The sequence below is a fragment of the Nomascus leucogenys genome, chromosome 1a (genome assembly GCF_006542625.1).
Source record: "Nomascus leucogenys isolate Asia chromosome 1a, Asia_NLE_v1, whole genome shotgun sequence".
NCBI classification, from domain to species: domain Eukaryota; kingdom Metazoa; phylum Chordata; class Mammalia; order Primates; family Hylobatidae; genus Nomascus; species Nomascus leucogenys.
Window position 1 is genome coordinate 33180446 of NC_044381.1, and position 25428 is coordinate 33205873.

The following is a 25428-nucleotide window of genomic DNA, read 5'->3' on the forward strand; positions in this document are numbered from 1 at the left end:
TTTTTGTCAATCTTTATCTGATTAGCCTGTCTCCACATTGCCCCAGGAAATTATTAATCAGCTTTCTTGTTGTCATTTTTGCCTTCTGATTTTTGAAACTTCCCCAATCTCGTGTAAATATAGAAAACTGGTTTGGGGCTCTTTAATGTTGGAGAACCAGCAGAGACTCCCTTTGGTCCACCCAACATTTGATAGTGTTGTATTAAGACTCAAAAGGTAAACAAAAATTTTATTCTCTCATTAATACTATCCGAAAATCTTGTTCAAAAGAGAAAACTAAATTTTACTTTGTATTAGAGTATTATCAATAGTAAATCTAATTTTAATAAAATTTTATGAATGATTTGACTTTCACTCAGCTTTTGACCACACAAGAATTCCATAAAGCTTTTATCTATCCAAAGGAATATAAATAAATCGCTCTACCTTAAAGACACATGCATATGCAGCACTATTCACAATAGCTTTTCACAGTTTCAAAGACGTGGAATCTACCTAATGCCCATTAATGCCCTCTTACAAAATTGCTTTCTATGTTTCTCTTTCTCCAACTTTTAGATCTATTTAGTTGTATCTATATCATTTCTTCCATTCATTTTGAAACAATCTTTAAAATACCACTAAACCGGGCCAGCATGCCTACATGCTCCTAGTCTTTCATGAGTGGGAGGTGGCAGGCCTCCAACAATGCAGCTAGTCTTTGTGCGTGAGTGGGAGGTGGCAGGCCTCCAACTGTGGCCTTCTCTGCTGACTGTTCTAGTGAGGCGTCTCCAGCCATGAACCATTTTGGTACCTGGTTGGTGGGAGGCATGGTGACCTCGTTGCTGCCACTGAAAGCCCGCAACAATGAAAATCTCAGCAAAATTGGTATGTCTTTGGATGATATCATCAAACTAAATTGACAGGGAGGAAAGAAGCAGAATTTTCTAACTGGAGCCTGGCAATTCAGGATGAGCGTATGATGGAGAATTCAACAGAATTCTGGTTTTGGTAAGACTAGTCTGAGCACAGAGGAAGAGTAATGCCTGGAAAGAGACAGCTTTATGGAGTTATGACTGGCCTTGCATCCAGGAAAGCAACTGGAATTCACAAAGAAATTAATCCTATGAATCATCCATCTCTAACTGACAGGAATATAGAACAATATTTTCTAGTGTTAAAAAGGAAGGCAAACCTTCTGGGACAAATATGAAGTGCAGAAAAAACCAGTTGCAGTTCTCAAGGGACCTAACCAGCTAAACAGAAAAACATAACATTCCAGCCAATTTTACCAAGAGTGGAAATAAATTAAGCCATCAGAAACACATGCGTCGGGCAACTTTTCTTTTCAGAAGAGACCTGAAGGTTCAGACCCAGTTGAACACAACAGCAATTGCTGGATAATGTAGTACTAAAGAGAACTCATCAATGGCAGATTTTTGTTGCAGGACTTCTTTTTAGTTCAGCTAAAGATGTGGTCCTTGTCCCATGGCCACAAAAATTTAGGCTCACAATCTGCGGAGTGAGAAAAATGGAACTTATTGGGCAAAAAGGACAAAAGGGGGAGCAGTTACTTTCAGCAAAGCCGGAATCGCTGCTGGTGCGCTCCCTGCCTCGCCATTTGAATCCAAGATTCCACACAGGAAGAGGAGGGGCCAGGCTCCTCCCTACTGCAAATGGCAGAAACTTTGGTGGCACCCCAGTGTGCATTCCTCCCAGTGCTTATATGCGGTTGGAGTTTTTCCATGGACTCCTTCCCACTGGCTGTCTCACTTTCACCACAAACGGAGGAATTTTGACTCTATCTTTGGACAATCCTGGAGCAGTGCAATGCCCAACAACACAGAAATCAGGATTAATTCATACTGCTGTATCTTCATTTTTAACAAAATGGAAGCAATCTGACATAACGAAAGTTCCTGAAGTAGAACCCTACAATTGACATAAATTGTGCTGGAAAACAGACAGAGATGACTTTGAATGAGAAGTTTAGGATCCTGAAGGAACAAAGAGCCACTCTGACAAACAACAAAGGAGGAAGCTGCTTTGTAACTGTATTAGTCTGTTCACACACTGCTAATAAAGACATACTTGAGAGTAGGTAATTTATAAAGGAAACAGGTTTAATGGACTCAAAAGTTTCACATGGCTGGAGAGGCCTCACAATCATAGCGGAAGACAAAGGAGAAGCAAAGGCATGTCTTACATGGTGGCAGGCAAGAGAGCTTGTGCAGGGAACTCCCATGTATAAAACCATCAGATCTTGTGAGACTTACTCACTACCATGAGAACAGTATGGGGGGGAACAACTCCCATGATTCAATTATTTCCACCTGGCTCTGCCCTTAACATGTGGGGATTATTACAATTCAGGGTTGAGATTTGGTTGGGGACACAGCCAAACCATATCAGTAATCATGGAATAGATCCCATATCAAAGGGAATTTTGAGTGATGACGCTGAAAAATTGAATTGCTTGAAGAGTTTCTCACAGAAATTCAAGAAACTATGCTTCAAAATATTCACAAGTCTAACTCATTTTTATTTTTGAAGGTTTTATTTTTTTAAAATAAAGCAAGTATAATATAATGCCCTGAGAGAATAACAGGGAATATACCTGTTCTTAAAGATTTCATTGTTGGCTCAGACAGAACAATTATCTATTTGACTTCTTCGGTTCCTCTTATAGCAGAAGGAAGATAGAAACATAGAAATTGATTATTTTTATGTTAGTGGTATTTAGGATCTCATTGCCTTTGCCCATTTTTTTTTTTTGAGACTTGCCCATTTTTTTAGATTTTATCATGACAAATCTTGGCCTTCTGAAATATGAGTAGGTCCCTTTGTTGCTGTCACTTATCCTTTAGTAGTGTTGATGCAGTAAATACAGTTGCCTTGTCTTCATGAGAGATATTTTTAAAAATATTGGAATTCTAGTTTGGAGTTTTAAGATTTATGAAAATATCTGAAACTTGGTTCACTTTTCAGGTACATTTTAGGCTAATGCCCCAGAATTATGAATTTTTAGTGCTGAACTTATAATAAGAAATGTGGCTCTAGGCATTAGTCTCAGCTTAAAATGTTAGTGCTTAAAGGCTGAAGATGCATATTTACAAAGTTATCTGATAGGGCCTTGGAGGAGAGGGTCCAGTTTAAGAATCTGACAGTTTGTATTTACTAAACGAAAGCATGAGAGCAAGTAGCAAGTTGAAAGACAGGTAACTGAGATGAAAAACTTCAAAACTTAGGTCATATGTGTACTGTTTGGATTTAGTGTAGTCTTGAGTCTAGTGTCCACAAATAATTCTTCAAATGATATTTAGAAGAATTATAATTATTAAATGAATTGAGTCCTTCAGATATTTTGATAGTAAAATTAATAGCCATAAAGTCCTAAACTTTAGTTGAAAAGTTACTTCTCATTTGAAAAGTTAAAATTTATGAGCTTTGAAGCTTGCTAAATTAATTTATAGCTCCAAAACCAAAAATATACTTGTATATGTCACAAATAACAGATGCAAAATATATAATAGAATTACATTGTACCTTGTTGTTTACCTTTCACTGATTTCTTGTATGGTATAAAGTTTAGTATTGATGGGGAGAAAAGGGCTTCACCCCTACCCCGCAGACCTTTGATGGGCGGGAGGCGTTAGTCTGTTTGCCAAGACAGTGCTGAGTCCTCAGATGTTGTACACTATAAATTATAGTATAATAACAAATTCAGCAAAATGTTCCAGCTGTAAGTTACAAGTTTGGTCATTTTGAAGCTTGACATTTTAGTTTGCTATAATGTTAAAAACATCCAAGTAGGTGATAGTTTCTCTGGAGTATATTATTAATGTTGACTTGTCCTATAAAACAAAACATCATTATCGTTCAGCCTGCCTTGCATTGTATACTAGACTTCATTCTTGTCTCTCATGCTTCTTGGGTTACTTAATGGTTTATGCTAGCCCTGGAAAGCTATCAGTAAAAATTTCATGCTTATATCAAAGAATTAAATCTGATCCTTAATATCTGATATTTTGCCAATACTTCTAGTGATAAGGGATTTTTGGAAGTCAGTCACAGAATTTAAAAATAAATTCTAGTCTTTCCTCAGCTATTTGATACTCTTCCCTGTTCCCACAAAAGACATGATCACATTACTTTTTATGGCTATGGGGACAAATAGGCCAAGTACTCATTGCCAAGCGTTTTTCTAAGTATGCATGCTTATATTTGGTCCAGAAACAATGCATTCTAGATTGGTTTAGAATTACTGGTAGCTTATTTTACAGCAAGGAAAAGCAGCTGAGCAAGAATTTGCTGTCTTTAGAACAGTTTATGAAATATGATACAAGGGTGTTTTCATTTCCTATTCCCTATTCTCTCTCTACTCTGCTCCTCTGACCCCATTCATTGAAAGGCAGCTGCCTTATTTTACATGAAGGCCTGCAATGCCTCAGATTTCTTTCAGCTTGCACCCCGATCTCGATCTGAGCATATGGTGAAGCTCTACAGAAAGTTGGCAGATAGAGAAAGACCTACTCTGTGGCTACAGTTTCTTTGAATTCTAGTTTATCAAACCAATCCACACATACCCATTAAAATTGCATTAAATTTTCTGTTGATTTCTCCTTATTTTTTTCTGTTGGGTTTATTTTTCGCTGCTTTATCATAATTGCAAATCAGCATGTAGAAGAGAAAATTTCCTGTTTCCTATGGAGCAGCTTGTCACTTGCTGGAGTTCAATTCATGTAGATTCTTTGCATTCTCAGTAATCTAATGAGTTACAAACGAAACAAAAATAAAGACCAAAAAAAAAAATCAACAACCCCAAAACTAATTTTGTAGTTTATGCAGATAGTTGTGTTTGTTAGAGAGAACAGTGGTAACTCCTGTGGCTTTCTTCACGCTAATTAAAAGGAGATGGGCATTTCTTAATTTTTAAAAGGTTACAAAAACCTCAGCAAGACTTTTATGTACCTGAAGGGCTTGTCAGCTTCTAGTTTTGCTTTCCTTTGGGTAAATCCTAAGTACAAAGCTATGGATGTTTTTTCTCTAGAGAGCAATACACACACCACCCCTTTTGTTCTTTCCAAAGATTTTATTCTCATTCTTTTGAGATCCTTCTGGGTTTTTTTTTTTTTAACTTTTATTTTAGAATCAGGGGGTATATGTGCAAGATTGTTACATAGGTATATTATGTGATGATGCTGAGGTTTGGGGTATGACTGAACCTGTCACCCTGATATTAAGTAAAGTACCCAATAGGTAGTTTTTTGGCCCTTGTCCCCGTCCCTCTCTCTGTCCTCTTGCAGTCCCCAGTGTCTACTGTTCCCATTGTCCATGTGTACCCAATGTTCAGCTCCCACTTATAATTGAGAACATGAGGTATTTGGTTATCTGTTTCTGCATTAGCTCACTTAGGGAAATGGCCTTTAGCTGCATCCATGTTGCTGCAAAGGACATGGTTTCATTTTTTCATGGCTGTATGGTATTCCTATTCCATGATCCCTCTATTTTTTTATGTTCTGTTGCAGATAAACTCTTGGATGCAAGGCATTCTGTTTCCAGGATGTGGGGAAGGGATTAGCGTGAAGTCAAATGTCTCATATATATATAGACGTTCAATAAATAACCATATTTTCAAACCCACATCTTATTTTTATCCTCCATTGTACCTGATGTTTTTAAAGGTTCTGTATAACAGATTATACAGAATGTTATCTTCCTAGATGTATTGATACCATTCATGCATATTTTGGCTGCTACTTCTTTAACACTGGTTCATTATTGTTATAAAATTTGTCAGCTTGCTTACTGTCTTCTAGAAATTTGTTGAAAACTCTCAGGTGTCCTGTACTAGAAGACTATATCAGGAAGTTTCTAAAGAACTAGAGGGTTAGAACTGACTCCTAAGTGGTCTGAATGCTGATTCAATTCACCTTTCATCAACCCTTATCTCTACTGTATTTTACTGCTCCTCTTTCTTTCTTTTTTGAGATTTTGAGGTTTTGCTGAAGATATTCCTGAAGAATCATCCCAGGTGCCACACTAAAAAAATGATCCAGTTGACAGCTACCCCTGTGAGTGCACTTGTTGATGAGCCAGTGCATATCCGAGCTACAGGCCTGACTCCCTTTCAGATGGTGAGTTTTCAGGCATCACTGGAAGATGAAAACGGAGACATGTTTTATTCTCAAGCCCACTATAGGGCCAATGAATTTGGTGAGGTGGACCTGAAGCATGCTTCTTCACTTGGAGGGGATTATATGGGAGTCCACCCCATGGGTCTCTTCTGGTCTCTGAAACCTGAAAAGCTATTAACAAGACTGGTGAAAAGAGATGTGAATAGGCCTTTCCAGGTCCAAGTAAAACTTTATGACTTAGAGTTAATAGTGAACAATAAAGTTGCCAGTGCTCCAAAGGCCATCCTGACTTTGGAGAGGTGGTATGTGGCACCTGGTGTCACACGAATTAAGGTTCGAGAAGGCCGCCTTCGAGGAGCTCTCTTTCTCCCTCCAGGTGAGTAGAATTACTCTGCTTATTGTTATTCTTGTTTTTCCACTTTAAATATATTATCCATCTAGAAATTTAGCTTGAATAGCTTGTAGAATTACTCTGGTTATTGTTTTTATTGTTTTTCCACTTTAAATGCATTATCCCTCTAGAAATTTAACTTGAATATGGATAATACCTAGAGCACTGCTTCCTGCCTTACAATCAATGTTAACCTTGGGTCAGAACAAGAATGTGGTAATATTCTACTCCAGCTCAAGTTTCATCTCAACAATTCTGAAGCTTGTCTAAGAATGTGACTACATACAGTTTATGGAGTCCCTACATTATGGGCTTTACATAGCTTTGGATTTATGCTAAATTTTTCTGCATTGAAGCCAAGATGGGAGGATTAATAGAGGCCAACAGTTCAAGACCAGCCTGGGCAACATAGCCAAACTCTTTCTCTATAAATACTAAAAAAATAGCTGGGTGTGGTAGCAGGCACCTGTAGTCCCAGCTACTCAGCCGGGGCTGAGGAGGAAAGATCTCTTGAGCCTGGGAGGTTGAGGCTGCAGTGAGCCATGTTCCTGACACTGTACTCCAGCCTGGGTGACAAAGCAAAAAAAAAAAAAAAAAAAAGATAATGCATGCAAAATGCTTATCATAGAACCTGGCAATACTAAGCACTCAAAGATGAACAAATGTTAGACAAAACTTTCTATGATCTGACTTCTGCATACTTCTTCAGCCTTATCTTATAGCTCTAATCTTATAGCTATATGAAGACCCTCATCTTGATGTGATGGAAACCATATCCCAGATCCTTGTACAGGCTCTGTCAGGTTCAGTTTCAGTTTAGGCATGGGTTATTACCTTGTTGCCACAATAAGCTGGAGATAAGATGGACTGAAAGATTGCAGCAAATATAGAGGATGCAAGAAACTTTGTACCCTCTAGCTTCATAAATATTACATATTTATAGACTATTCCATGAATCTAATAATATAGCATGCTTCCTAATGGCTATAAAACTTATCAGAACACTCATAGTTTCCCACAGAAATCTCCAAATACCAATAAATAAGTGGTTTAAACATCTTTTGGTACATTTCTCAGAGTTTATTGTGGGGCCACATAAAGCAAAGTTAATTTCTCAGAAGAAAAAAAGCAATAAAACCTTTCCTTTCCAAATTCGCCATAACCCATGTACTTGTTCAGATAAATTTGAATTTTTAAAATACCCAGTAAATAGCATGTAGACCACTTTATTATGTATAGGGACCAAGAATTAAATGGCACAAATTGCTGTGCCTCTATTATCCCACCCCAGTTTAAAATCTGTTTATTGGTACAGGCCTTCCATCTTGGAATGATGTAGTGGTTTAGAGTGTGCTGTTTGTGAATCCTCTTGAACACTGCATGTGCTGGGTCTCCTGCTTCAAGTGTGTTTTCTATAGGGGGAACAAAAGAGAGCTGAGTTGTGTCAGGTTATAAGGAGGTTGAGTCAGATCACAAATATTTCTTGACTGTAACATTCTTCCAAGATAAAAGCCTCAGTGCTTTTAAGTGTTCCCCCATTCTTGTCAATCAGATGGTAAAAATATCCTTATTCATTTATGCAAATGATAATTTAAAACTAAGATATATTCAACATCACTTTATTTCTTCTTTATTCATTGTAATTAATTATAGTAATTTAAAAAAATTCCCAATACTCCTTTAAATCAAGCCACTCCTTTCAAATATGGATGGGATCACTCTGTCTTAGTTAAAACCACTTATGAAAGAATAGAATATCCCTAATAAGTGCATCGTAAGTTTCTTTCAGTGTGTGCGCTCTGCTTTATTTTAGAAAAAAGCTGCCTATATGGAGTGAGTGTAGAATGATACTCTGGCCGTCCCTACTTTTTACCATGTGTCAGCCTGCAGAAAATGAACATGGTGTTTTTGAATAAAAGGGCTCATCATTTACATAAGCTTAGGTGTAAGATTTCATCACTGTATAGTCAAATGAATGTAGCAGAGCAGTGTTAAGTCAGGATTTTAGCTAATACAATCATTTAAAAAAATTTTTTTGAACCATGTATTTCTTTGAGAACCAAATTAAATGTGTGGAACCTCTCATAAGTAAAATTCACCTATAAATATATATATACCATATTTTGCATATATTGTAATTTCAGGATCTTCACGGATTTCCTAAACCTTATTTTTATACTTCTTTATAGGTTAAGAAGCCCTGGCCTAATTTCTATGCCTTTCTTTACAACAAGAGTGTAGAAACTACCGTGAATTCCCATTTCCTCAGCTGCAGAGAGTAAATATGTCTGTGAATGTAGTTCCTAGTCAAACGTCTAGATATTGTGTTCCATTATATATTCAATGGGCCTTAATTCTGCCCCAGGTAGAAGGCTAAAAGTGTTGGAATTGTATTTAAATATTTAAATGTTAATTTCAAAATTACACTTGAATGTAATTTTGCATTTCTGCTTTGTGTTCTCATGTTTTTACTCTTTTCTTTATTTTATCTTTTCTTTTATTATCTTATCATTTGCATTTCTGCTTTGTATTTTCAAGTTTTTCTTATCTTTTCCACACCTTCTCTGTTTTGTTATTTTTCAGGAGAGGGTCTCTTCCCAGGGGTAATTGATTTGTTTGGTGGTTTGGGTGGGCTGCTTGAATTTCGGGCCAGCCTCCTAGCCAGTCATGGCTTCGCCTCCTTGGCCTTGGCTTACCATAACTATGAAGACCTGCCCGCCAAACCAGAAGTAACAGATTTGGGATATTTTGAGGAGGCTGCCAACTTTCTCCTGAGACATCCAAAGGTAATTTTTGCCTTTTCAGTAGGTTTGAGTCCCTGGGGTTTTTTTGTTTTTGTTTTTGTTAAGAGACAGGGTCTTGCTCTGTCACCCAGGCTGGAGTGCAGTGGCATGATCTGACACTTGGCCAGAAGCCAGTGCCTTTTGATACTACAATGTGCACAGGCTGCCTTCCTATGCATTTTGTCTTTCTGAGCAAAAGACACTGGATGAGAGATAAATCATGTGAATTATAAATAACATGGGCATGAATAGAATTTCAAGTTCACTGAGAATCGTACTTGGAAGTTAACAGAAGTCATAGGATATTATGGTTATTCTTTAAAAAGGGACTGGCTGGGTGTGATGGCTCAAGCCTGTAATTCTAGCACTCTGGGAGGCCAAGATGGGAGGATTAATAGAGGCCAACAGTTCAAGACCAGCCTGGGCAACATAGCCAAATTCTTTCTCTATAAATACTAAAAAAATAGCTGGGTGTGGTAGCAGGCACCTGTAGTCCCAGTTACTTAGCAGGGGCTGAGGAGGAAAGATCACTTGAGCCTGGGAGGTTGAGGCTGCAGTGAGCCATGTTCCTGCCACTGTACTCCAGCCTGGGTGACAAAGCAAAAAAAAAAAAAAAAAAAACAAAAGAAAGAAAGAAAAAAGGATAATGCATGCAAAATGCTTATCATAGAACCTGGCAATACTAAGCACTCAAAGATGAACAAATGTTAGACAAAACTTTCTATCAAAACTTTCTGTGATCTGACTTCTACATACTGCTTCAGCCTTATCTTATAGCTCTAATTATTAACTAGCTATCATTTTTCTCATCACTATACTTAACTGGACAGATAATCTGTATTTCTTTGAAGAATGAGTCTGAATTTTTAGTTACTCGTGAGCCCTTAAACATAATACTATTAGTGCTTTCCAATCCATATGCCTTTTAAAATTTTAAAACATGTGCTTTGCTACTATGATATGGGGTAGAGTTGGAGTTTATTAAACCTTGTTAATTGCCCAATATTTTTTCTTTCCTTTCCTTTTTTTTTTTTTTTTTTTGACAGAGTCTCGCTCTATCGCCTAGGCTAGAAGCAGTGGCACAATCTCAGAATCTCAGCTCACTGCAACCTCCACCTCCCAGGTTCAAGCAATTTTCCTACCTCAGCCTCCTGAGTAGCTGGGACTATAGGCGCGTGCCACCACACCTGGCTAATTTTTGTATTTTTAGTAGAGACGGGGTTTTGCCATGTTGGGAAAGCTGGTCTCAAACTCCTGACCTCAAGTGATCCACCTGCCTTGGCCTCTATTTTTTTTTAATAAGAATTGAAATAAAATTAAATCTCCATGGTTTTTTATATAAGGATCACCAAAATATAATCAGGTTTGCAGAAATAAGATAAGCAACAATTACTGACAATCTACTGATGTAGTGAACATTTTAAATGGCTATTTTTGATGCATATAATGGAACTGCCCTTGAAATGTCAGTCAGTATTATCATTGTGAGCCTTCTTGGCTTAGATGAGAAGTGGAGAGGTTATGTGACTCTCTTTTTTCATTGTCTTTGCCTTGTTCCCCTTATATTTGCTGCATGACTTTTTCATCACTGTTCTTGCCAGTGTCACATAGATAGCTAGTTAATGATTAATCCAGGCCTGGAAACCAGATTTTTTTCCCCAGACTCTGAGAAATTCCATTAAACCTGCTTCACATTGTCTCTTCTGAAGGATGATAAGAACAGAGATCTTTCTTGCAGGTCTTATTTCTCTATGTGTTGATTTTAAGTAACTACTAAGAACTCATAATTTCCTGATCCCAAATTTTGTGATAGAAGTTGTAATAAGAGTTACTGTTTTGGCAAGGGCCGGAAACATTAAAAAGCCTGCACAGATTTGAGTCATGCTTTTTTGTTCTTTCATGTTATACTTGCTTTTACTTTATCTTTCATGGCCAAATCCACTCTGAGTTCCCATCTTTCCTTACCATAACTGTCGCTCTCTATCTTATATATTAAGATATAGGATTGGGTGGGGGAGAAAGGTAGGTCAAAGGGTACAAAGTTTCTGTTAGACAAGAAGACTAAGATCTGGTGATCTGTTGCACAGCATGGTGACTATAGTTAATAATAATGTATTGTATATTTCCAAATTGCTAAAAGATTAGATTTTAAATGTTCTTACCACAAAGGAATGGTAAGTTTGTGAGGTAATGGATATGTTAATCATCCTGATTTGTTCATTCCACCATGTATATATGCACTGAAATATCACATTGTGCCCCATAAATATGTATAATTATTATTTGTCAATTAAAAATAAAAATTAGGCCAGGCACAGTGGCTCATGCCTGTAATCCCAGAACTTTGGGAGGCCAAGGTGGGCAGATCACCTGAGGTCAGGAGTTCAAGACCAGCCTGGCCAACATGGAGAAAACCCAACTCTACTAAAAATACAAAAATTAGCCAGGCGTGGTGGCGGGTGCCTGTAGTTCCAGCCCAGGAGGCTGAGGCAGGAGAATTGCTTGAACCTGGGAGGCGGAGGTTGCAGTGAGCCGAGATTGCACCACTGCACTCCAGCCTGGGCGACAGAATGAGACTCAGTCTCAAAAATAAAAATAAAATAAAAAATAATAAAATTAAAATTAAAAAATATAGAATTTCAGAGCTTGAAAGGAACTTTTAATTGATTCAAGCCACCCCTGTTAAATATGCAGAGTAGAAAATGGAGAGTATATATGACTCATTCCATTTGTTTAGTTTTTTTTTCCCCTTACCCTAAGAATTTCTCACATTTTCATCAGCTTGGCATGAGTTGTATATTGATTCATGTGTTTCTAAGTAGTAGGGAAAATATCCCAAACATTGGTTTATAAAATGCCTTTAAAATATAGGAGATCAATTAAAATAAATACAGGAAGTCAACAAAGGTTTTAGAAAAGTGATGCTTCTCTCTAGGACTCTGTCCTTGCCAGGAGCCAGTGCTCAGGGAGAATCAGAGCTTTATTTTGTGGCACAAAGAACAATTTTCTTTAACTCCTCCTTAGAATTCCCAACCAAATTGGTAACTGGGAGCAATACACTCAATACTAAAAAATAACTCATGAACATGTAGTTTCCTTTTCATTTTTACTGCTGTTACCTTAGTTCAGGACAGTATAATTTCCTGCTTATATCAGTGCATTAAGCTATGGCTTTTCTGCCTCCATTTATGCAAGTCAGAGTTGTAAAATGGGCCTTCCTAGAACACAACTATTTTACTCATTTGCTTAAGAGTCTCCCTATTTATTATAGGATAAAGGCCAGGCTTCCTAGCATGTTAGACAAAACTTCCTATGATCTGACTTCCGCATACTTATTCAGTCTTATCTTATGCCCATCCATAAAATTTGTTCTAATTTTCCTCCTTAGCTAGGAAAAAAACTGAAGATGCTTAATATATCTTTCAAAGCTATGCACTGTAAAGTTGGTGTTTTCTGTTTCAGACTTATTATGTTATTTCCCACCTTATACTCTAAATTAAAATCATGAAGAACTACTTGTCGTTCCTCTAAATGCCTTGCTCTTCATTGCCTCTCAGTTTTTGCATGAGTTTCTCCCATGGTGAATACATTAGGAATGTTTTGGCTACATTTCTCAGAAAAGTGGCTGATGGTGTCTTAAACAACATCAACATAAGGTATCTTATTCTCTTACATAACAGGTTTGGTGATAGGTGGTTCAAACTCTGGCTTAGAAACTCAGTGTAGTGTTTGATCAAGGAGATTAGATTGACAATTCTGCAATTCTCTAGCCTTACTCTGAAGGTCACAAAATGACTCTGGCAGCTTCAGGAATTAAGTCAACAGGCCAGCATCCTAGTCTAAAAAGAATGATCATAAACATAGGCTTTCTCTTCATGATTCTGTGTCATTTTGCACGGGGGGGGAAAAAGTCCTTAGGTAGAATATGTTGGCCTTAGAAGAGAGGCTGAGAAAGGGAAATAGATGAGGATCCATCAGAATTTATCCCTTGGGGCTGGATATATTGCTATGCCACACAAAATCAAGGTCATATTAGCTTTGAAATTGTGGAGAATGGCTCCTGTGTAGGCAACTAACAGTGTCTGCTATACTCAGCATAGAATACCATTCCTTCTTGTTGACTTTCTTTTTATTTTTATTTCTTGAGACAGGGTCTCACTCTATTGCCCAGGCTGGGGTACAGTAGCACAATCATGGCTCACTAAAGCCTTGAACTCCTGGGCTCAAGTGATCCTTCCACCTCAACCTCCTGAGTAGCTGGGCCTATAGGCATACACTGCCATATCCAACTAATTTTTTAGTTTTGTAGAGATGGAGTCTCACTATGTTAACCAGGCTTGGCTTTCATTTTTCGATATGAAGACTCATTTGTTTTGTAGCCCATTTCCTCTGAGAGCCTTTCTTTGATCCTGCCTTTATTCTCTGCTAATCTGGGTTGGCAGTCTAGCCTATATGCATTCCTATATTATAGAATTTATGATGCTCCAATCTTCTGTTGTGGTTTTTTTTTTCCTCCTGTGTCTTCATCTGGCAGTGAGTTCCTTAATGACAAGAGATTGTTCCTTTTCTCTCTGTGACTCCCAGTGCTTGCCGTAGGGTAGATAATTTAAGGATGCTTATTTGATGACTGACAATGAGGGAGGAAGCTGAGCCAAGCCTCCTTTATGACATTTTTCTCCACAATGAGAAAACTTTTGGAAAAAACAAAACAAATCTAGAATCCTCCGTTCAACTCTATCCTACTGATCTCACTTTCTTTCTCAGTCTCTTCCTACAAGGTGCCCTTTCCTCTGAAGGGAGGAAAGTGTACCAATCATCTATACCCTGACCCACATGATTCACAGTAGTCATGTGCCATTTCTTATTTTCCTCACGACATTTGCATTTCTTTAGGGCATTTTAAACTCAGAACCTAACACAATACTGAATCCATAATATACAGTCGGTAAAGCTTGACATATTTTTGGAGTATTTCTTTTGAATACATATTATATATTCCAGAACTCTATAGCTAGGGATGTGGGTAGGATTAATACTTGCTGTGTTCTGATTAGCCAGTGAAGTCCTTGGTTGTTTGAGATTGTGGAGTTTTCCTAAATGAAGGCTAGAATAATTTCTCATTTCTATTATTTTTTTCAGGTCTTTGGCTCAGGCGTTGGGGTAGTCTCTGTATGTCAAGGAGTACAGATTGGACTATCTATGGCTATTTACCTAAAGCAAGTCACTGCCACGGTACTTATTAATGGGACCAACTTTCCTTTTGGCATTCCACAGGTGTATCGTGGTCAGATCCATCAGCCCCTTCCCCATTCTGCACAATTAATATCCACCAATGCCTTGGGGTTACTAGAGCTCTATCGCACTTTTGAGACAACTCAAGCTGGGGCCAGTCAATATTTGTTTCCTATTGAGGAGGCCCAGGGGCAATTCCTCTTCATTGTAGGAGAAGGTGATAAGACTATCAACAGCAAAGCACATGCTGAACAAGCCATAGGACAGCTGAAGACACATGGGAAGAACAACTGGACCTTGCTATCTTACCCTGGGGCAGGCCACCTGATAGAACCTCCCTATTCTCCTCTGTGCTGTGCCTCAACGACCCACGATTTGAGGTTACACTGGGGAGGAGAGGTGATCCCACACGCAGCTGCACAGGAACATTCTTGGAAGGAGATCCAGAGATTTCTCAGGAAGCACCTCATTCCAGATGTGACCAGTCAACTCTAAGAAGACTAGATATTCCTAGAAAATAAAGAAGCAAATTTCTTTACCAGGACCTTCTCTCAATTTTCATGGTGGAATGTCTCCCCCAACTGCCACACACATTTTGTATTAATTTTAATGATTAAAAAGAGCATAGGGTAAAAACCTGATATTTCACTTATACTGCATAACAAGCTATGCATAACATGGTGGATAAATCATAAAACAAATCATTTTACTTATTATTTACATGACTTTTCTTTCCATCAGTTCTTCTAAATAGGACTGAGGTATAGCACACTGGCAAAAATAAGAAAAGGCAAACAAGAATAGCACCGAAGTAACAGATATCTAAAACCAAAAACTGTGTCAGAAAACACTATATAGTAAGAATTTATCAGATTAGAGCAGCAGGAGAAAATTAATACTAAATTATAATCATTTTAGTGATATTTTTCAACTTCACCACGGTAACTTTGCAACATCATTTTTCATTTGTGGGGTAGTAAAATTCATGTCAAAAAGGAAAGAAGGAACGGAGGAAGTCAGTTAGTTCATTGCAATGAATTACCTCTTCAGTTCTTAAAAACATGCCCATTGGCACATAATTGAGACATAATAACTAAGACTAGAAGAGCCTTGGTTTAAGTTATGAAGCAAATTAAAATGGAAAATACAAGAAAATAGAACCAATTAGGTTGAAAATGCCCCTTGCTGAAAATCTGTATTAAAAATAAAATTAATAAAAGTAAAAAATAAAAATCGAAACACAACTCTACTAGTACAGGCTAGCCTGGGGAGTTTGATAAACTGAGTGATTGGGTCAACTGTCACTGTACTTCCACAATGAATTTCTTCAGTCATGTTAGAGTAGCACATGAATGTGAGCTCTATAAGGACAGGTACTGTATTTCCGTAAGACCCAAATAGTTACTGTACATCCCATAAATAAAAAATACTTTAGTTTGATAACCAACTGAATATATGAGGACCCCATATAATTCAACCACATGGTTGTTTGCTGTACAGTCCTTTGCAAATATTAAAAAAAATTTTTTTTGCTATAAGGCTTTGATCATATAGTTCTCATAGCAACATAACTACCGTCTAGCATGTACCACATTTTGCAAAACTTTAAGTTCAACATTCCAAACTGTCAATTTGTATTATGTCCAAATGCAGTATCCTTGAGGAATATAGTAGGTCAGTTAAATATCTAGAGACATAGAAACATCTGCTAATTCATCTCATTGAGATGGATCATTCTGATCTCCAGCATCAACCCGCTTTTCATCAGCTTCTCCTACTTCATTCTCCTCATAGTCTTTATCATGAGGGATTCTGTATCCTGTCTCTCATCTACACTTTCTGGCCTTCCTGGTTGTGATTTATTGGTACAGTCTACACAAAAACCATAGGGTCAAGATCCATGTCTTACTCCAACACTGGCTGCTAACATGATCTTACATACCATATATTTGCATTTTTATCCTTCTTCTGCACCAAGAAATGTTTTCTTACATGTTTTCTTCAAGTGTAAAAAATCACAGCTAAATGATCTAACTCCTGTATGAATAAGCAAGTGCTTTTTTAGTGTTTGTTTGCATTTGGCTGCATAGCTACAATGATGGCATTTTAACTTATTCATGATTAGAGATGATGATATGGTTTGGATATTTGTTGTGCCTAAATTTCATGCTGAAATGTAATCCCCAGTGTTGGAGGTGAGGCCTGGCGGGAGATGTTTGGGTCATGGGGGTAGACCCTCATGGTTTGGTACTGTCCTCATGAGAGTATGATAGTGAGTGAGTTCTCAAGAGATCTGACTGTTTAAAAATGTGTGGCACCTCCTCCCCATCCTCACACTCTTTCTTGCCTCCTCTCTCGCCATGTGAGATGCCTCCTCACCGTTCACCTGCTGCCATGATTGTAAACTTCCTGAGGCCTCCCCAGAAGCCAAGCAGATGCAAGCATTATGCTTCTGTAAAGCCTGCAGGACCATGATCCAATTAAATCTCTTTTCTTTATAAATTACCCAGTCTCAGGTATTTCTTTACAACAACACAAGAACAACCTAACACGAATGATTCACCATTTTCCCAAGTTGCTTGTTTTGGCCAAGATTCTGGCAATAATCTATATTTGAAATCAAAGTATCTGGTATCAATTCATACTTGAAGTCACTTGAAGTGCCAGGCATCAATCCATACTTATTATAAAATCATATGAAGTTCTAACATCACCTCCATCTTGATTAGACCCAGCTTCAGCCAATACATTCTTATCATCATCTGGCCCTGAAAGTAAAGCAACATCCAAATCTGGTTCTTCCAAGATTTCTACTCAAATGTGAGCAGCGTATTTTCCTCTGAAAAGGCAATAGATGGCTGCATCATTGAATAATCTTCCAAATTTGTTTCATTATTAGATGATGTATTATAAATAAATCTCCTTGTAGTTTGGTTTTTCCTCCATGTTTCCCAGTTTCTTGAATTCCCTGAGAGCCCATATTATTCCAAGCAAACACTTGTTTGACCTTTGGATTTGTTTTCAGCCATTTCAGGAGATGCATTCTGGATCCAACTATTGTCATTCACTTGGTAGTTTTCTGTTTGGCCCTTGTTGACATTACAGCCATCATTTTCAGTTTTTATATTACTTGCCAAATTGGTAAGATTTATTGTTGCCCAAAAATTGGCAATTTTTTGATCCCATGATAAAGACAGACCATCTCTATTAACTGAGTTTTGTTTGTTTGTTTGTTTAGACAGTCTTGCTCTGTCACCCAGGCTGGAGGGTAGTGGCACAATCTTGGCTCACTGCAACTTTTGTTTCCCAGGTTCAAGCAATTCTCATGCCTCCCGAGTAGCCGGGATTACAGGCGTGAGCCATCACCTTTGGCTAATTTTGTATTTTCAGTAGAGACAGGGTTTTGCCATGTATGCCAGGCAGATCTTGAACTCCTGACTTCAAGCGATCCATGTGCATTGGCCTCCCAAAGTGCTGGGATTACAGGCATGAGCCACCATGCCCAGCCTGGTTTTCTATTATTATAGTCCACAACTGCAGACCCATGGAACTTCTGATTTAATGCCTATATTTAATCTTTAATAAATTTAGGAATCTTTAATAAAATTTCAGCAAGTTTGAAATTTCACTTGTTTGAAGATAGGCCACTGTCATTATTTTGGCTTGTGAGCACCAGGTTACCAGAATACAAGAAGTCTACCAAGACTGAAAAATTTTGACTGCAGCAATATCTAAGTGGGTAGTATTATTTTGGTTAGGGCTTTCTTAGTTTTTAATGCTATATAAAGTCTTAAAGAAATGGCTGCCAGCAACCAGGATGTTCTTAGGAGCCTTACAGATTTTCTGCTTACCACAGTGCTGACACCACAAAGGCTACCTTTCTTTTTTTGTTCATTTTGTTGTCACAGAAGTTGACAGCAGTAATAATTCTCATTTAGTCTGCTAGTACACTCACAGTACTCCTCCTCTAATGGTATTCCTGACTCCTTGGCATTATCTCCATGGAGTCTGTACTCAACAGAGATGCGGTACCACAGGAGAAGGGTGTTTTTGTTGTTGTTGGTCCCCCAAGAAAGCCCATCATGCCCCACTTGGGGAAGGTTCAGACCTCCATCATCCATGGGGTCAGCTGGCACCAACCTCAAGATATAAGGCCAGTATCCTTGGAATGCTGCAGAGAGGGAAAGTCCTTGAGCTACAAGGTCTTTGAAAGGAGCACTGCAGCTTCTGCACTAGAGACTTCGACTGCATGAGCGGGAAGTTCTGGACAATCTCTCCTTCACCAGCTCCTACACTCCTGCCCTTCACAGAGGAATGTCTTCGATCTTTTATTGTAAGAGGAAGTCACAGCAAGAGAAGGGCAAGAGGACTGAGAATGGTCGCCTTAACTTTAAAAGGGAAAAACGGTTTCCACTTAACCCAATATCATACACTGTTCTACCTGACCTAAAATGTTCCAGTTTGCAATCATAGCAATATGTAAGGGAAAAAAAGCTACCACTATATACTACAGAATGCCCTGGCTTATAAAAGAGACATGAAATGAAACAGAGGTTGACGTTTGTTGATGTCCTAAAACTCAAATTAAATATGCTTAGATCTCTCATTTTAAAATAGTAATGCAATTGTTATTGGAAAACTAGATCTGGGAAAATAATCCATTAGTTTAAGGCAATATGGAAGTTGATATGGATCTAAGATCACAGAATGGGTCTACAATCAATAATTCAGCAAAAGCTAATAAAATTAAATAAACTTATTTTTGTGCTTCAAAATGTCCAACATTTTGGCATTCTCAGCAATGAGAAAGGAACCATATGAAATTCACAGAATTGCAACTTTCCCTCTCTGCAGCATTCCAAGGATACTGGCCTTATATCTTGTCTCTAAATTAGGAGCTGGCAAACTCTTTCTGTAAAGTATTAGATAGCAAATATTTTCAGTATTGCAAGCCATAAAGTCCCTGTCACCATTACTCAGCTCTGCCATGATAGCACAGTAACACCTATGGATAGTGTGTAATGAATGACTGTCTGTGTTTCAATTAAACTTGATTTATGGACACTAAAATTTGCATATAGTCTTTGAATCACAAAATAGTAATTTTCTTTTTATTTTTTCTCCAAGTATTTACAAATGTAAAAACCATTCTTAACCCACAAGCAGTACAAAAATTGGCTGTAGGTTATTTGGCTTGCAGGACATAATTTTATGGTCCTGGGCATAGTGCAATCCAAGTAACCTTGTCCAAGGTCAACTTTGAGGAGTTTTCTCTAAGGGGCAAGTCACAGCCCAAATATTTCTGAGCTACTAAATTGCAATGTATGGAAGTGGAAGGTGATTGGTGGATAATCAAGGCAAAGATAGATGACTAGAAATATATTTTAATCGTTTCGTAGGTAGGTGGGGAGCCAGTGAAGAATTCGAGTAGTGGAAGTAACTTGAGGACACTTTGGTTGTGTGTGCCTAAACTCTTTTCCTTCTATCTGATTTCTGATACTCCCTCTGTTTAGAGTAAAATCATTCCATTTTGTTGAGTGAGACTAATAGCCTCCCTCCTCTCTCAGTTATAGAAGTGGTCATATTTAATAGACCCAGTCAATAGGAACATCTCCTTTGACTATATGAGTAATAATCATGCAATGGCTAACACCTCCAGTCCAAAGTTATATAATAGTTGTCATAATGGGTGTAATTTTCTTATTTCCTGTTTGGGACTTTAAGAGGAATGTTTTTGCCTATATAGTATGATGTTGGTGTTTGGTCTCATGTATATCCCTTGATTTATAGTCTATGAAAAATTTTTTTAAACTAAGAATTTTTTGAATTATTTTTCAAGTGCCTTTTTAGCATCATCAGAAATAATTCTATGGTTTTTCTCTGGATATCTAAATGGAATAAATAATTTTTTAGTATTTAGTCATCTTTGCATTTGAGAAATGAAACTCATTTAGTCACGATGTATTCTTAATTAATATCAATAAATGGGATTAAACTGTTGTGTCCTTTTTCATGGTATTTTTGGGTTAGATATACCAATGTACTTCTTTCATAAACAGAATCTTAAAAATTTCTTTTTTAATATAATAGTTTAATTACAATAAAAATTATCTCCTTTTTAGAAAGTTTAGTAGTATGATCCTGGATATGTAATTATTCCTGGTAATTTTTTAAAAGACAACCTGGATTTTTATTGATATCTAGTAAAATATATTTTTTCTATATTGTAGTGGATATTTCCAGTCCAAACCAGTTCTTTATATTTTTTAGCCTTTCACATACCAGGAAAATAAAAAAAATATTTAAAATTAAATTACATGATAAAATCTTAAAAAAAAACCCTTAATATGGCACATTAATGTTGCCAGAGTTAAAATAGAAAAGGACATGACCTGACACTTTTCAAAAGAAGACATACATATGCCCAACAAGCATATAAACAGAAGTTCAACATCACTGATCATTAGAGAAATGCAAATCAGAAACACAATGAGATACCATCTTACATCAGTCAGAATGGCTACTATTAAAAAGTCAAAAAATAACAGATGCTGGTGAGGTTGCAGAGAAAAATGAATGCTTATACACTGTTGGTGGGAGTATAAAATTCAACCATTGTGGAAAGCAGTGTCGCAATTCCTCAAGAAGCTAAAAATACAATTACCATTCGACCCAGCAATCCCATTACTGGGATTCCACTCCCAAAGGAATAGAAATTGTTCTATCATAAAGATACATGCATGCATATGCTCACTGCAACACTATTCACAATAGCAAAGACATGGAATCATCCTAAATGCCCACCAACGGTAGACTGAATAAAGAAAATGTGGTACATATACACGATGGAATACTAAGCAGCCACAAAAAAAGAACAAGATCATGTTCTTTGCAGGAACATGGATGGAGTTGGAAGAAACTAACATAGGAACAGAAAACCAAATAGTGCAAGTTTTCCCTTATATGTGGGAACTAAATGATGAGAATGCAAGGACACAAAGCGGGGAACAACAGACACTGGGGCCTATTTGAGGGTGGAGGGTAGGAGGAAAGAGAGGAACAGAAAAAGTAGCTATTGGGTACTATGCTTAGTACATGGGTGACAAAATAATCTGTACAATAAATCCCTGTCATATGAGTTTACCTGTATAACAAACTTGCACACTTACCCTTGAATCTAAAATAAAAATAAAAAAATTTAAGCAAAAAAAGGAATCTAGATAAATTTTTGCTTAATTAAAAACTATGAACAAAACTTTGTAAAAGATAGACATTTTATTGTGATAAAATAGGTACAACAAAAAATAGACATAAAATTTTTAGTTCTATAATATATATGCTGTATACTGGCTTTAAGGACATTCACATTGATATGCTATCATTACAACTGTCTATCTCCAGAATTTTTTCATCTTTCCAAACTAAAACTTTATATCCATTAAACAATAACATTTTCCCCTTACCCTAGTTCCTGGAAACACCTTTTTATTTTCTGTTTTTCTGAATTTAACTATTCTAGGTTCCTCATATAAGTAGAATCCTTATTTGCCCTTTCCTGTCTGGCTTATTTCACTTAATGTAATGTCTTCAAAGTTTATCCATTTTGTAGCATGTGCCAGAATTTTCTTTTCTTTTTTACAGCTGAATGATATTCCATTGTATGTGTATTTACTCATCATTTTATTTAGTCATTCATCTGTTGATGGACATTTGGGGTTTTTCTACCTTTTGACTATTTTGAATATTACTGCTATGAACACTGGTATATAAAGATGTGTTTAAGCCCTGCTTTTCAATCCTTTTGGATATATACCCAAAGTGGAATTATTAGATCACATGGTAATTATATGTTTGATTTTTTGATGAACCATCATACTGTTTTTCATAATGGCTCCGCCATTTTACATTTCCAACAGCAATACACAAGGGTTCCAATTTCTCTGCATTGTCATCAACACGTGTTTTTTTCTTTTTTCTTTTTCTTTTTTTGATAATACCCATTGTGTTGGGGCATACCTTAGATGGCTTTATTCAGCTAAGGTAATCCTTCAAGATGGCTGACAGCTGAGTGCTGTTTCCCAGCAGTGATTTCAACAGCTGGATTACAAATGCTTGATTTCTGAAGGAGGATCTCAGTGCAGCAGCAGTGTGTCCACCATAATGGCTTACTGAGTTCTGCCACTTATGGGTCCCACTCTCTATTTCTGACAGTTCTCTTTCTGCCTCACCTGGAGATTGATTTCCTCACAGATGCTTCCTCTTCTCACAGTGTTGTCTCTTTCTGGGAGTGAATATTTGTAATTTGTTAGATTTAGCTGTCTTCTAGTTTCACCGAAAGTGTGCCTTTTTTTGTAACTCTGATTGGTTTTTAGGAAGAGTGGGGTAATTTAGAACTAAGCTGCTGCAATATTCCTATTAGAGCTGAAAGTCAGGAAAATTCTTATAATTATCTTTGATTTTTTTCAACTCTTTCAAATGACTCTTCACAATAGATTGTTTTCAGAAACTTCTGATGAAATTTGGTAATTCAAAAGATAAAAAGAATCCAATATATTATGATTAAGGTGTTCGTTCACCTTGCTAGATTTACAATGGCCATACTCATGTTGTTTTGTATGGAGAACACTGACTGATATAAATTTGATTTATAAGTATAAATTCAGGTTGTTCAAATAAGCAGATCAATTTGCATTACATGTTAACTTGCATGTCCAGTCCAAGTCATGAATACTGTTGTAGAGATGAACAATTTCACCACCTCTTTCAAATTTTGTTCAAATCTTGAATTATTATTATCTTTTTTAGAGGAGGACAACACATTTAGTTTTATTTCAATAAAATCACAATGCATTATTTTCCAACTGCAGCAAAGTGCATGTAAAATTTTCTATTAAAGATCCACTTTTAAAAGGTTTCCTATGACATTGCAGCAAGCCTTTTTTTCCAAACAGAGGAAAAATCCCAAATTCTTCCTCAAATAAAAATACATTACAATCAATGGTAAATACATAAAATTACAGTAAGCCAGACACTTAAAAGCACAGCCAAGAAGTCTTCCAGCAGTTTATTAGAAAGAATGTAGACATAAAAAAAAATCTCTACCGTCACTAACATATATTGAGGTTTTCAGCCTTGGTACAAGCAGAATAATTTAAAAAAAAAGGAAATTAAAAATCCAAAGTGCACTAACATTTTTTTCACTCACTTGCCATACTTCCAGTGCAAATATAAAACTGGTCTAAAGCTTCAGACTCTCAAGCAACAATGTACAGCTTCCTTCATCCTCCATGCTGAGAGAATTAAAAGCTTATGGGCCAAACAATACCAAATGTACAGGTTTCAGAAACCATCTAAGTTAAGTCATTTACTAGTTTTAGCTAAGATAGATCTGGCACACTGACAAGTGATCACTTACATACAATAGTGTGAAGTTTTTGAACACTAATTGTTAGTAGAATAGCCCTGAAGTATACACCAGAAGAACAGCAGGTTATCAATTTAAGGTGTCAGCCAATTTGCCTCATCTGCTTTTAAGTCCATATTCTATACCCTAAATTTAGTTATCTTTCCCTAAGCTGAGAGCTTCCTATCAGCATCTACATTATGAAGAAAAGGAGACTTAGATGATATGTTTTATTTATCACAACTGCTGCATCAATTGCCTAGGACCGCAACAGCTTCATGGAAGTGTGGGAAATGTTCATGCATAAGGTTACTGCCTTAGCTGACTTCAAATTGCCCCATACAAATGGTACATATTAACCCTCAGTGAAGCCTTTAAAAACACAAACAAGTTGACAAATGGATTAAAGTAGGCAAATACAGCAACTGCCTTCAGAGCTGTCAACTCAGGTATTCTCTCAATTATAAAATATTGCAGAGAAGTTGCTTTTCTTTTTCAAAATCTAGGGGATGACGATATTCCTTACTCCAGATCTGGCATTTTTTCATCACTGTCTTTTAAATCGGCATCTGCTCCATTTATTTCTGGTAAATCCACATCCTCCTTACCACCCATGTTGTTCATCATTGTTGGGAACAGGCCCCCAAATCTGGCCATAAATTGGCCCCAAAACTGGCCATAAACAAAATCTCTGCAGTACTGTGACATGTTCATGATGGCCATGATGCCCACGCCAAAGGTTGTGGGTTTACCAGAATGAGGGCAAGGAACACCTGGCCCACCCAGGGCAGAAAATCACTTAAAGGCATTCCTAAGCCACAAACAATAGCATGAGCGATCTGTGCCTTAAGGACATGTTCCTGCTGCAGATAACTAGCCAGAGCCCATATCTTTGTTTCAGCCCATCCCTTTGTTTCCCATAAGGAATACTTTTAGTTAATCTATAATCTATAGAAACAATGCTTATCACTGGCTTGCTGTCAATAAATATATGGGTAAACCTCTGTTCGGGGCTTTCAGCTTTGAAGGCTGTGAGTCCCTTGATCTCCCACTCCACATGCTATATTTCTGTGTGTGTGTCTTTAATTCCTCTAGTGCCGCTGGGTTAGGGTCTCCACAACCGAGCTGGTCTCAGCACATCATCTCAGAGAAATGATCAAAATTAGACATGTCTTCATCTGAATCATCTTCCCAGCTTTTCCAATTATTGAAGTCCACACTAAGACAATTAAGCTTTGCCCTTTCTTTTGTTAACTTTGGCTGATGACTGGCCAGATTCTCCTTTTCGTAAACAATTTAAAATTGATCTGTCTATTCTTTACCGCAGACTAATGAAGTCATTTGATATTAAAGTTCTTTCAGCAACTTGAATAGAGGAATGAGAACTTTTGATATGAAAATAAATAAACTTCAGCATAAAATAACAAACATTTACTGTCATTCCCTTCACAAGACTGAGAAAAAATAAAAAATTCAGTACATTTTTAATTACCTAGTTAGGAA

General features: G+C 37.1%; 1 protein-coding gene and 2 pseudogenes across 1 annotated transcript; 2 read left to right on the forward strand and 1 right to left on the reverse strand.

The window, feature by feature from the left end:
- Window positions 1-776: 776 nt before the first annotated feature.
- Window positions 777-5873, forward strand: LOC105738451 (annotated as a pseudogene).
- Window positions 5373-15938, forward strand: BAAT (bile acid-CoA:amino acid N-acyltransferase). Its single transcript, XM_030828329.1, has 3 exons — window positions 5373-6492; window positions 9091-9293; window positions 14430-15938. The coding sequence occupies exons 1-3, from the start codon at window positions 6030-6032 to the stop codon at window positions 15015-15017; spliced, it is 1254 nt and encodes a 417-aa protein (XP_030684189.1). The 5' UTR covers window positions 5373-6029; the 3' UTR covers window positions 15018-15938.
- A 117-nt stretch (window positions 15939-16055) lies between these two features.
- Window positions 16056-19325, reverse strand: LOC115838386 (annotated as a pseudogene).
- Window positions 19326-25428: the final 6103 nt, after the last annotated feature.

Bases quoted from the DNA above. Each gene is read 5' to 3' on its own strand.
- BAAT (XM_030828329.1), top strand. From the start codon at position 6,030: ATGATCCAGTTGACAGCTACCCCTGTGAGTGCACTTGTTGATGAGCCA. The intron at 6,493-9,090 runs GTGAGTAGAATT...GTTATTTTTCAG, and splicing joins AGCTCTCTTTCTCCCTCCAG to GAGAGGGTCTCTTCCCAGGG. The intron at 9,294-14,429 runs GTAATTTTTGCC...TATTTTTTTCAG, and splicing joins TTCTCCTGAGACATCCAAAG to GTCTTTGGCTCAGGCGTTGG.